This window comes from Lepidochelys olivacea (assembly GCF_965140295.1).
Source record: "Lepidochelys olivacea isolate rLepOli2 genome assembly, chromosome: 17".
In the NCBI taxonomy this organism is placed as follows: Eukaryota; Metazoa; Chordata; order Testudines; family Cheloniidae; genus Lepidochelys; species Lepidochelys olivacea.
Genome location: NC_140427.1, coordinates 5,586,384 through 5,599,374, shown reverse-complemented (window position 1 = coordinate 5,599,374; position 12,991 = coordinate 5,586,384). Strand labels below are relative to the sequence as shown.

Sequence of the window (12,991 nt, the reverse complement as noted above, 5' to 3'; positions counted from 1 at the left end):
AATTTTTACTGCAGCACTGAATGCTGAAAATGGATAACTTGGTAAAGTTCAAAAAAGAGAGACTTATTTTAAAAGAAATAGACAAGGTTTAGATGTATCTGTAGAATAATCACAGGCAAATAATTCCATATGTAGAAAATTATTTGAACTAATTAATGTTCTTCCCAAATGTTTAACTTTAAGCAATTGTTGCAATCATATTTCAGCACAATGTCAATTATGCAACAATAAATATATCAGGATCCAAACAATGAATGACATAAAACTTTCTGTTGATCATAATTTCAGTGTTTACCTTTTTCTTCTCATTTGGCTGTTTCTCTGTGTACATCTTTCCTTGGATGTATCATAAACAGATAACCTGATATTTGAATGACCCTGGACCAAGTCTGTAGATATAAGTGATTTGTCTATTGTTTTTATATTTTCCAGTACATTTAAAAAACAGCACACTGTATACCCATACAGAAATAAATATACTCAGAAGGTCAAATGCTGTTAAACTGTTATATCACTTAGGAAATTTAGTATAATAGCATATTGAAAAATCAATTAAGAAAATTAAACAAAAAACCCCCACTCTACAGTGTTGAACTGGCTCCCCTCGTACTGGCCCCCTTGAAGACTGCACAGAAATCACTCTGCAGTCCCTCTGTGTCAAGAGCCACAAAGAGGCGTTATTAGGTATGACCTGGGGTTCATGGTCTGGACAATAAGTATATTATCATCTAGTCCCTGACCTGGCAACGGCCTTTAAGTCAGCTCCAGTGCAGATTATCCCTGATCTTAGTTCAGGCTATATGATTGGGGCTAGCCTTGGCCAAAATACAGAAAATGCCAATGCTGCTTTGGCATTGTATGTATATATATCTGGCTGTTTTGGAGGTCCATTATAGTTGTTTCAATACACCAGCCAGAATATGGCCCATTAATTTTTAAATTCCATACAAAATAAAAATGAAAATAATTATTTTGGTGCTTTGCCTATATCTTTCCCCATTTCTTCTTCTTTTTGCAGAGTAGCAGTCGTGTTTATTTGAGCATAAGCTTTCGTGAGCTACAGCTCACTTCATCGGAGGCATCTCTTGTTGTGTTGCTCTTTCCTTCTCTCTATTGGTTTCTCCTTTCAGTCTACATTTGTTGCAGCTATTTTGTTCCCTGACATCTATTGTACAACTTCCTGGTTCCAGAATCTTCTTTTGTTCTGCCTGTCCCCAAATCCCAGTGTCACCTGTGGTCTGTCTGCAAACCTAGTTGCCACACTTGACACCTCCATTTGCTCTCTCTTCACCTCCAGCAACCCACCATCAAAGCTGCAACTATAATTAATTTTTAATTTAATATTTTACAAGCTGTGGTATGGTTTACTCAGTACAGAAGCCAAAGGCAGGAATTACAAAACAGTAGTTGTTACTTATGTCTTATACAGTGTCCAGAAGTGCCTCTGTTTTTAATCCAGGCTTTGCTACTTCCTTGATGTGCGGTCTTGACTGAGCTTCTTAGGTCAAAATTTAAAAATTTTAGTGCCTATATCCATATTTACACCTGATTTTCCAGAGGTGTTCAGGTGTCAGGTGTCCCAAATTAAGTTAACAGGTGATAAGAGGCACTCATCATTGCTCAAAGGCAGACCTCTTATTTAGCTACCTGTATGTGGGTTTAGTTCAGGCAACCAAGACTTACAATTTTTACTTTAATATCTATGTCTCATATGCCACATCTGTAAAATGAGAATATTAATATTGTTATGCTGGAGGCATAAAGCTGAGAAAGTAGCAAGCAGAACAAGGAGACAGAAAGAGAGGCCCTTGTAGTGTGGTCCGGAGGAAAAGCCAAGAGAAAGAGCTTTTTGGGAAGACATTGGTGGAAAGGCAGGCTTGAAACTGTGAGCTAGGAAACTGTCCCCTCTTGTTTGATACTACTGCAAATGACCTTTTGAGACATGTACAGAGAAAAAGGACTTTGTATAATTCTTTGTAAATAAACAGGATCAAATATCTTCTGAGAGATAACAACAACATTTACCTACCTATCTCATACAGGGTTGTGCAAATTAAATATTTAATATATATTTAGTACTTTGAAGAATGTAAGTTCTATTATTAATACTATTAAAAGATTTAGCAGCTGTGCATAGACTGTATTTTACGTTGGAGCTGCTCTGCCTTTCAAATTCCAATATTACAAATAATTAAACTAGGAGGTTCTAAGGGTCCAACCCTTTGACGTACCAAGAACCCTGAACTTCCACTCAAATCAACAGTAGCAAAGGATGCTTAGCACCATACACAATTCAAGACCCTAAAAAGGAACGCTATTTGAAGGTTACATTGACTATTGAGTCAAAAACCTGGATAATAAAAAGCATCATACTCATAATTTAAAAAAGAACTGAGAAAACATTTGCCACTCTTCTTGTTTTGCTACAGAATGTGGTCAAGGTCAGTGAAGACCTTAACTTAAATTCATGGTTATAGCAAAATAAGAATTCCACATGTTGCCTCAAAAAAACGCCCAGGGTCTGACTCTCTGTCCACTGCCTACCATCTGTGTAATCATTTACATCTGTGCAAAGCGAGTGCAGGATAACTAGTGAGTATAAAGACAGGTTTCAGAGTAGCAGCCGTGTTAGTCTGTATCCGCAAAAAGAATAGGAGTACTTGTGGCACCTTAGAGACTAACAAATTTATTAGAGCATAAGCTTTCGTGAGCTACAGCTCACTAAATCGGATGCACAGAATGGAACATATAGTAAGATAAATAGATATATATAGGTTTCAGAGTAACAGCCGTGTTAGTCTGTATTCGCAAAAAGAAAAGGAGTACTTGTGGCACCTTAGAGACTAACCAATTTATTTGAGCATGAGCTTTCGTGAGCTACAGCTCACTTCATCGGATGCATACTGTGGAAACTGCAGAAGACATTATATACACAGAGATCATGAAACAATACCTCCTCCCACCCTACTCTCCTGCTGGTAATAGCTTATCTAAAGTGATCATCAAGTTGGGCCATTTCCAGCACAAATCCAGGTTTTCTCATCCTCCGCGCCCCCCCCACCCCCAAACTCACTCTCCTGCTGGTAATAGCCCATCCAAAGTGACCACTCTCTTTAAAATGTGTATGATAATCAAGGTGGGCCATTTCCAGCACAAATCCAGGTTCTCTCACCCCCCCCACCCCCCTCCAAAAACCACACACACAAACTCACTCTCCTGCTGGTAATAGCTTATCCAAAGTGACCACTCTCCTCACAATGTGTATGAAAATCAAGGTGGGCCATTTCCAGCACAAATACAGGTTTTCTCACCCCCCACCCCCTTTTTTCAAAAAAACACACACACAAAAACTCACTCTCCTGCTGGTAATAGCTTATCCAAAGTGACCACTCTCCCTACAATGTATATATATAGATATACATTGTATATCTATATATATATACATATAGACATATATATATAGATATACATTGATATACAGATAGATAGATAGATAGATAGATAGAGATATACACACACACATACAGATAAGTTGGAAGTTACCCTACAAACTGTGAGAGGCTAATTAGTTAAGATGAGCAATTATCAGCAGGAGAAAAAAAACTTTTGTAGTGATAATCAAGATGGCCCATTTAGACAGTTGACAAGAAGGTGTGAGGATACTTAGCTTAAGGAAATAGATTCAATATCCTCAGACAGAGACAAACACCTACAAGATCTCTATCGAGCATTCTTAAAACTACAGTACCCACCTGCTGAAATGAAAAAACAGATTGACAGAGCCAGAAGAGTACCCAAATGTTACCTTCTACAGGACAGGCCCAACAAAGAAAACAGAACGCCACTAGCCATCACCTGCAGCCCCCAACTAAAACCTCTCCAGTGCATCATCAAAGATTTACAACCTATCCTGAAAAATGATCCCTCACTCTCACAGATCAGTCCTCGCTTACAGACAGCCCGCCAACCTGAAGAAAATACTCACCAGCAACCACACACCACACAACAAAAACACTAACCAGGGTACCTATCCTTGCAACAAAGCCCGATGCCAACTCTGTCCACATAAAGAAAAGGAGTACTTGTGGCACCTTAGAGACTAACCAATTTATTAGAGCATAAGCTTTCGTGAGCTACAGCTCACTTCCTCAGATGCATATCGTGGAAACTGCAGCAGGCTTTATATATACACAGAGAATATGAAACAATACCTCCTCCCACCCCTGGGAGGAGGTATTGTTTCATATTCTCTGTGTATATATAAAGCCTGCTGCAGTTTCCACGATATGCATCTGAGGAAGTGAGCTGTAGCTCACGAAAGCTTATGCTCTAATAAATTGGTTAGTCTCTAAGGTGCCACAAGTACTCCTTTTTTTTTTGCGAATACAGACTAACACGGCTGTTACTCTGAAATCTGTCCACATATTTATTCAAGTGACACCATCATAGGACCTAATCACATTAGCCACGCCATCAGGGGCTCGTTCACCTGCACTTCTACCAATGTGATATATGCCATCATGTGCCAGCAATGCCCATCTGCCATGTACATTGGCCAAACCGGATAGTCTCTGCGCAAAAGAATAAATGGACACAAATCTGACATCAGGAATCATAACATTCAAAGACCAGTAGGTGAACACTTGAACCTCTGTGGCCACTCAGTAAAAGATTTAAGGGTGGCAATTCTGCAACAGAAAAAGTTTCAAAAACAGACTCCAAGGAGACACTGCTGAGCTTGAATTAATATGCAAACTAAATACCATTAACTTGGGTTTGAATAGAGACTGGGAGTTGCTGGGTCACTACACATATTGAATCTATTTCCTTAAGCTAAGTATCCTCACAACTTCTTGTCAATTGTCTAAATGGGCCATCTTGATTATCACTACAAAAGATTTTTTTTCTCCTGCTGATAATAGCTCATCTTAACTAATTAGCCTCTCACAGTTTGTATGGTAACTTCCAACTTATCTGTATGTATATATCTTACTGTATGTTCCATTCTATGCATCTGATGAAGTGAGCTGTAGCTCACAAAAGATTATGCTCTAATAAATTTGTTAGTCTCTAAGATGCCACAAGTACTCCTGTTCTTTTAGTGAGTATAAAATGCTTCTAAGTCAGAAAGGTCCACTCAGACTGGTGGTAGCATTTTATACTTACTTTGCATAGGTGTGAATGACTACACAAGATGCAAGACAGTTAAGTATCAGACCCATCATCTTCTCAGTGTTCCATTCCTTAATAATCACTAAAAAAATAACTGAAGGAACTCTTATTGAGAAGTTGACAAGATTTTAGACTGCTGATAACATTTGATACATTATTCAAGAGTGTATTTTTCTCATCTATAATACCGTGACCACTTTAATTTTTCAAATTACCTTTTGAGCCATGCTTCAAAGTATAATCCATAACGTTATAAGGAAGTTTCCCAGGATGTAGTGGAACAAGTGTAGAAAACTCTTTAGGTATCCATATAGCTCCAATATTTGTAGTTTCTTGCTGAAATACATCCACCATTTGCCATCCAAGAGTCAGTGAGTCTACAAAATATAACATACACAAACAAACACACATAAAAGAGCTTATTACTCATAACTATTCAAATCTTGTACAGTGCATTGGTCAGATATATTAAAATTGCTTCGAAGTTCCAACTTTACAGCATCTTTTTAAGAAGTGTTACATGTAGAAGCCAAGATGAATTCTAATACACTACTCAGTGTAAGGGTTTGACTTCACAAGTAGTCCTATTGACTTCAGTTGCACTACATGTGGAGACATATATTAGTTGATGTAAGGGCGGCAGAATCTGGCCCTACATTAACAGACACCTAGATCAGTGGTTCTCAAATATTTTTTTTCGCAGACCACTTGAAAATTGCTGAGGGTCTCGGCAGACCACTTAATGATCTTTCCAAATGTTGTTTGTAGCGTTAGCTAAATATTGTAAAGTGCTTTGGGTAAAAGCACTATATAAAAAACACCTTAATAATAATAAATGTGTTTTTCGTTCTGCAAATAAAAGCACACTACTCATATTTTAATATCAGTAGTCTTACCTTTCTAATGTGATGGAGGTGCCCTCTTTCCCCGGCTGCGGCAGCCCTCAAGCTGGGGCTGGGAAGGAGGGGGGGTTCTCTCCCCCACCACAGAGCTGAGGCTGGGAAGGAGCGCCATCTCCCCCCGGCAGCCACAGCCCTGGAGCTGGGGAAAGTTGCCTCTTTCTCTGGCCACCACAGCCCTGCACGTCCCAAATTTCCCCACTCCCTCTTCTCACCCCACTGCCCTCTCCCATCTACCCCCTATTCCCCCCAAGGCCACCACCTCACCTCACATGTGAATCTTCTCCAAGGTCCAGGCACCTTATTAGTGGAGGGGCCGTGCAGGGCTGGTGCAAGGATGTTTTGCGCCCAAGGTGAAACTTCCATCTTGTACCCGCCTCCACCCCCGAGCCCTGCGGCAACTCCCCACCCCTCCGCCCTGAGGTGCCCCCCTGCGGCAGCTCCCTGCCACCCCACCATTCCTCTCCATCGGCCCAGGGAGCCGTACAGCAGCTCCCCACCACCCACTTGGCCCAGGGAGCTGTGTGGCAGCTCCCCCCTGCCGCCGCCGCTCCCTCCTCTCGGGCCAGGGAGCTGTGCTGCAGCTCCCCGCCCCAGCTCACCTCTGCTCCGCCTCCTCCCCAAGCACGTCACTGCCACTCCACTTCTCCCGCCTCCCAGGCTTGAGGCGCCAAACAGCTGTTTGGCGCCGCAAGCCTAAGAGGGAGAGAAGCAGAGCGGGGAGGTGGCACTCAGGGGAGGAGGCGAAGCAGAGGTGAGCTGGAGCGGGTAGCAGTTCCCCTGCATGGCACTGCCCCCCCCCCCATTACTTGCTGCAGGTGGCCCTCCTCGCGCCCCCCTAGCCCAGCTCACCTCTGCTCCACCGCCTCCCCAGAGCATGCTTTTGGCCGCCCCCAACCACTTGGCACCCTAGGCGACCGCCTAGTTCACCTAGTGGTTGCACCGGCCCTGGGTCCATGGACCACAGTTTGAGAACCACTGACCTAGATATTAAGATAACAGGCACCTTCGATAGATGTTCTAGTGAGATGACAATCTGGTGTGGGCAGCAAGGTGGTATGATTTAGTACACTAGCCTTTAACCTCTGGAGACTTGAGTTCAACTCCTGACTCCAGGTCACAAGCTGAAATTAATTCAGTGGCCTTATCCTGGTTTCCATTTATTTGTACACATCAATTGTACACTACACAATTTGATATAATTCAATATAAAGAAATATGCTGAATAACTGTCTACATGTGCCTGTCTCATCAAAATGCTATTAGTGTTCAATCCTGCAAGGTTCTGAGCCCTTTCGGCAAGCTGCTGAAGACCTAAAACTCTCACTGATGTAATTGGGAATGGAGGATGATCAGAAACATGGTAACTAGTGCTCTGCACCTTGCAGAATGGAACCCTAATCCTTTACTTTCCACAATCAATTTCTTATAAGATCTTTGGGGAACTTTCTAACATATCTTTAGCAGCAGTATAATACTTCCTGCTATTTTAGAAAATTTTAGAAAACACAGACTTGCTGCTGTTCCCATTAAAGTCAGTGGCAGTTTTGCCACTGACTTCAATGGGAGCAGGAATCAGCATATTATAGATGCAAGTTATACATTGCATATATTTTAGTAGAGATCTGGAATGTACCAGCAGGATCCCAGGCACAATACAAAACATTTGATATTGCCCCTCCATCTAGGGCTTCTCCATTTATAAAACTGAAAAGTAGAGAGTTAAACGAGGAAAATAAATAAAGGGCTTTCCTTAACTAAGCCAATATCCTTGTTTTTACACAAGTTAGGCAAGAAAAAAGCTTTGATCCTGTACACTTACACATGAGTAAAGTTATACATAAGCAAACCCATTGCCTCCAATAGGACCACTCACTGCGTAAAATTATGCAGATACATTAGTCATTAGTGTTTGCAGGAATAACATTAGAAATGGGCTGCACTGCTGAACATGCAGTAAATTCTTCGGGGAACTTGTTGCTCAATACATTTTACATGCATCACTTATTATTTCTGTCTTTAATATACAATTTTGATAAAATATGAAGGAAAAATTACATACCTTTGCCTTTAGACTTGTAAACTACTTTTAATACAATATAGGGCTTAGCTTCTGCCATATTTATAAACTCAGATGGATCCAGAGAATCAAAGGCAAATGTTTCTTAACATAAACAAAGTTAAACATTATTAAACAAATTTGTTAATTATTTCACTGATCATTATACTAAAGTAGTCAAGAAAATTCAAACTTGATCTTCCCACTAATAACACTGAAACCCTTTCTGACAATCTTTGTCTAATCCCTTCACTCTGTTTCCACATAAGCCACTTTCTAGATGTATTATTTACTTTCAAGACCTATCTTCCATTATTATTTTCAGGACTCATGCTAAGAACCCTATTCCGCATTCCTTACTGAAACAAAACTCCCTCTGGCATTAGTGGGAGCTTGACTTAACTGAGAGTAGGACTGGGCCTTTACCATCCTACTAAATATTCTTTACTCACTCCTTTCTGCTGTCAATGGAAGCTTTTCCACTTATTTCAATGGGAGCACCATCCTGCCCTGTGTGTGCTGGTATGTTTCCTCTAACCCTGCTCTCTTCAGTTATTTATAATAGGCACACCCATTAATGGAAATCGTAAGCAGCAGAACACTTCAGTTCCTCACAAGGAAAAAGGATATTTTAATGTTGTGTCTTGCTGTATAACAGCAGTAATCTCTATTGATTTATAGTATACTTGCAATAAATAGCTTATGAGTTTCATTTAAACCACTCCATTTTATTTAGGTTTCAGAGTAACAGCCGTGTTAGTCTGTATTCGCAAAAAGAAAAGGAGTACTTGTGGCACCTTAGAGACTAACCAATTTATTTGAGCATAAGCTTTCGTGAGCTACAGCTCACTTCATCGGATGCATACTGTGGAAAGTGTAGAAGCTTATTCTCAAATAAATTGGTTAGTCTCTAAGGTGCCACAAGTACTCCTTTTCATTTTATTTAGGGCATTAGTCAATCTCAGCAGCCATTGACTGGCTTGTACAGTGTATTACAAAACAAAAAGAGATTGTTGGATGGGAGGCAAATGTGGCAGCTCAGGAGTGGGGATGATACACAGTGGGAGAGAGAATAACTAGTTTTGCTTAAAATAAAATGTTGAGGCTGCAGTTTTTAATGTTTCTATTTGTCTTTTGAATGTGTTTGATGGGAAACGAATGGGTGTGTTTGAGGTTCCATATACACCAGCACTATAAGGCACACTTTGACTTAATCCACTTTGACCCTAGTATCAGGCAGGTGAGTGGTAACTCTGGTGAGAAGAGTCTATTTGACCAGGGGGCAGCTGGGCTCATTGCAGGGAGCAGGGAACGGGGGGAAGTGAGGGAGAGGCAGCCAGGCTCCTGGCAGGGTGCTGTGCACAGAGCTGAGAGCCTGGGCTCTCAGCCCTTCACACTGCCCCTCCTCTTACGTCAGTGGAAGCGCTCCTGGCGAGAATGCGCATCACCGTCAGAAGGAGGGTAGTGTAGATACGAACCACTGCAGTAATTACTGCAGTGGCTGTAACTTGACCGTCACCTAACATAGATTGATTTAAGTTTGTAGTGTAGACATGCTCACAGATAATGCAAAGGGTTTTGGAGGACCCCAAGTTAACCCTGGATGAGACACTTTAAACGAGACTTCTTAAGTTTATGTTGAAAATGCTGAAGGGAAGTAAGGAACAAAATGATAACATCATACAAAGGGAACCTATTATCGCTCACCATGAATCAACTGAAAGTTTATCTTTTTAAAAAAAAAATCTACTAAATATATTTGAACTTAAAATATTTATTCTAGGATCAAAAAGAGTTGCAAAATATTAAAAAAAATTTTAAAGTGCAACAACAAAATAGAATGCATACCAACAGATGATAGACTAAAAGATTCATACCATTGAACTGAACAGTAAATTCAGTGGTTTCACTTTTTTTTGCTGTTTTTCCTTTGGTTGTCTGTACAAGAGAAGGTTTAAAAGAGCTAGCCTTGGAATGCAGTTTTCAAGGCCATAAAATAGTGAAACTGTTGACTCCACAGCAAGAGGGTCAAACTCTTTCAACCAAGTTTCCTTAAAAAAAAAATGGAATATTAAATGAATGAAACAAAAAAATTTACTTTGCATCACCATCAGCGTGAGAATCCACTGCAGGGCCCAAAACTCCATTCTGGGATTTACCTACAGGTTGAACCTCTCTAGTCCGGCACTCTCTGGTCTGGCAACATCCGTGGTCCAGCATGATTTTAGTTAGCCAGATGTCCACTTATCGTGAGTGGGGCCAAGTTTCCCATAGTCCAGCAAAGTTTGTTTACAGCCACCAGTCCTGGCTCTCAGTGTTCTGGGCTATTATTTAGCTCTAATTTACCCCTAAATATGTCTTCTAAGAGACCAGCAAGCAGTGGAAGTGTTGGTAATGCTGCTAAGCTTAAGCATGTGTCAATGTCGATACAGCAAAAGGTAAAATTGTTGCAGAAATTGGAAAAGGGCACATCGGTACATGTGTTGTGTGCTTTTTACAATGTAGGGTCATATACAGTGTATGATCTGAAGAAGCAAAAGAATCAGATCCTTCAGTTATTTGCCAAAAGTGACAGTAAAAAAACTATGAGTATTCGTAAGGTGTTGACAGAGGGGAAAGCAGCGATTTACATAGTGCACCTTCACATTGGTTCAAGCTTCGTAGGAACGAAGATGTTAGCATTTCTGGCGAGATGATGATGGCACAAGCAAAAATATGCCACAAAGAACTTAACCAGTAGCATGAGTGTGACTATTTGCAAGGATGGCTTCAGAAATTTAAAAACAGGCATGGCATTAGTCTACATTGCGTGTGCAATGAAAAAAAGAAGTGCAGATACGAAAGCTGCCACTAAGTATGTTGACGAATTTGCATAGTTAGCTGCAAATGAGAAGTTATCCCCAGAGCAGGTATATAATGCCTGTGAAACTGCTCTCTACTGGCATTATATGCCTAAAATAAATGTTGGCTACTGATGCAGAGGAGCCACCATCTGGTACGAAGGAGTTGAAGGACAAGGTAACTATCCCTGGTTGTAGCAACCCAGCCGGTATGCACAAATGCAAGCTCATGGTTATTGGGAAGAGTGTGAACCCAATGGCATTCAAAGGGGTGAAAATATTTCCAGTGATATACAGTGGCAACATTATGGGTAACGACTAATCTATATCTCGAGTGGTTTGAGAAATATTTTGTACCAGAGGCAAGAGCCCATTGCACCTCGGTAGGTCTGGATCTGAAGTGCAAAATTGTGCTGATTCTCGACAGTTGCTCTGCCCACCCTAAAGCAGAGCTGCTTGCCAAAAATAATGTGGTGGGGACTGTATTTACTCGCAAACTGTACCTCACTGATTCAGCCTTGTGATCAGGGTATCTTACAGTCCCTGAAGTGTATGTACAGGTCCGAGTTTATGCACCATTTGCTAGTATCGCTTAATGATGGGAAGAGTTTGACAACATTTAGGAACAAATTTAACCTCAAGGATATGATTTGGACACTAGCTAGAGCCTGGGAAAGAGTAACTCCATGTAATCTGAAGAATGGATGGCACAAATTGTGGCCAATCCTAATGTTTGAGGAGAGTCCTGACGTCAATGACGAGTCTGATTTCAAGTGTCTGAAAACCAAAAAATTGTTAGTGAGTTAATGGAGTATGCTAGTGGTATGTCCCACCCTGTAGTGCTTCAGCAGGCCAAGGATTTGGGAGAGGAAAATTTACAAGACTGGATGGAAATCGACAAAGATGCACCAATTGCTAATCAAATGACGGATGAAGACATTGTGCAAATGGTACAGCAAGGAAAAACCAAAGATAACGAAGAAGCCAGTGAAGACGACTTTGAGGATGCCGCAGAAAAAATTTCTATCAATAAAATGCATTCAGTTGGCAACAAATTTAATAGAGGACTGGAGAAAAGACATTTCATTTCTGAGCAAGAGATCATGTCTCTCTACATGATACAAGAAAAACTCATTGAAGAAAAACCAAAATACTTGAGACAAGCCAAGCTGGAAGACTGGTTAAAGGTAGCGAAGAGGAGAGGTAAGCAGCACTCTACAACTGAAAATCCTGTTGTCTCCACTTCACCTACCCTGGATATACCTACAGCAGAGACCTAAGATGTAACTCAAATGTAATTTGACTTAGCAGTTATTGTCACACCACTTTGGAAGCGGAATTCAGACATCATTTTAGGTGAGTAAATTATAGATTTACCTGTATTATTATGTATTTCTTTTTCATTTTATTTTGTGTTTTTTATGCTTGATCTACTTATTTGCTTGTGCCAATCCAGTAAAATTGTGTAACAAGACTAACACTTTGTTATGAAGAGAGCCAGTAAGCCTTGGCTAGGCAGCATTGCAAGCGTTTATTCGCCTCAGTGGGATAAAAATAAAGAGACCCACTCGCTACAATATTAACCTCCTGTGGTTTGGCAAATGCTCTGGTTTGGCACCAGTCAGGTCCCAAGGGTGCTAGACTAGAGAGGTTCAACCTGTATAATTATTTTCAGGAAAATGACTCATTTTTCTAATTCATATGCAACCCACACTCGCGCTGATTTTGTGGGAACTTGGGATGTGCACAGAATTAAGTGTTTATTAAAGAAGGGAAGCATTTTCTCAGGATGTATGAAGGATTTGTCCAATGGTAACTCCCATTAATATTGTTAGGGGCCAAAGTCTGCTTACAGTTAAACTTCTGCAGTCCTCCTTCAGTCTGATAATTCAAATCAGTAAATATATAAAGTTAGATCACTAGCTGGTATGAACTTGCACATTTTTCTTGACTTTGAAGGAGAATTAACAGCCTGAGGATCTGGCCATAAATATTTGTTATGGGGTTTGGCATTTCAGACC

The 12,991-nt window shown here is 40.7% G+C and overlaps 1 protein-coding gene across 4 annotated transcripts in view; it reads right to left on the bottom strand.

Annotated features, from left to right (window-relative positions):
- The window catches only part of LOC311532664 (uncharacterized protein), a 57,386-nt gene that overhangs the window by 37,468 nt on the left and 6,927 nt on the right, over nt 1-12,991 (bottom strand). For 3 of the 4 annotated variants that reach the window (XM_084651319.1, XM_084651318.1, XM_084651320.1), the window contains exons 4-6: nt 8,134-8,235; nt 5,388-5,549; nt 296-389 (exon numbers count right to left, since the gene is read on the bottom strand). In XM_084651319.1, the coding sequence (XP_084507445.1) occupies nt 296-389; nt 5,388-5,549; nt 8,134-8,235 (358 nt within the window). Of the gene's footprint in view, nt 1-295; nt 390-5,387; nt 5,550-8,133; nt 8,236-10,007; nt 10,182-12,991 lie in introns of all 4 variants that reach the window. The other variant, XM_084651321.1, reaches the window with a different exon arrangement.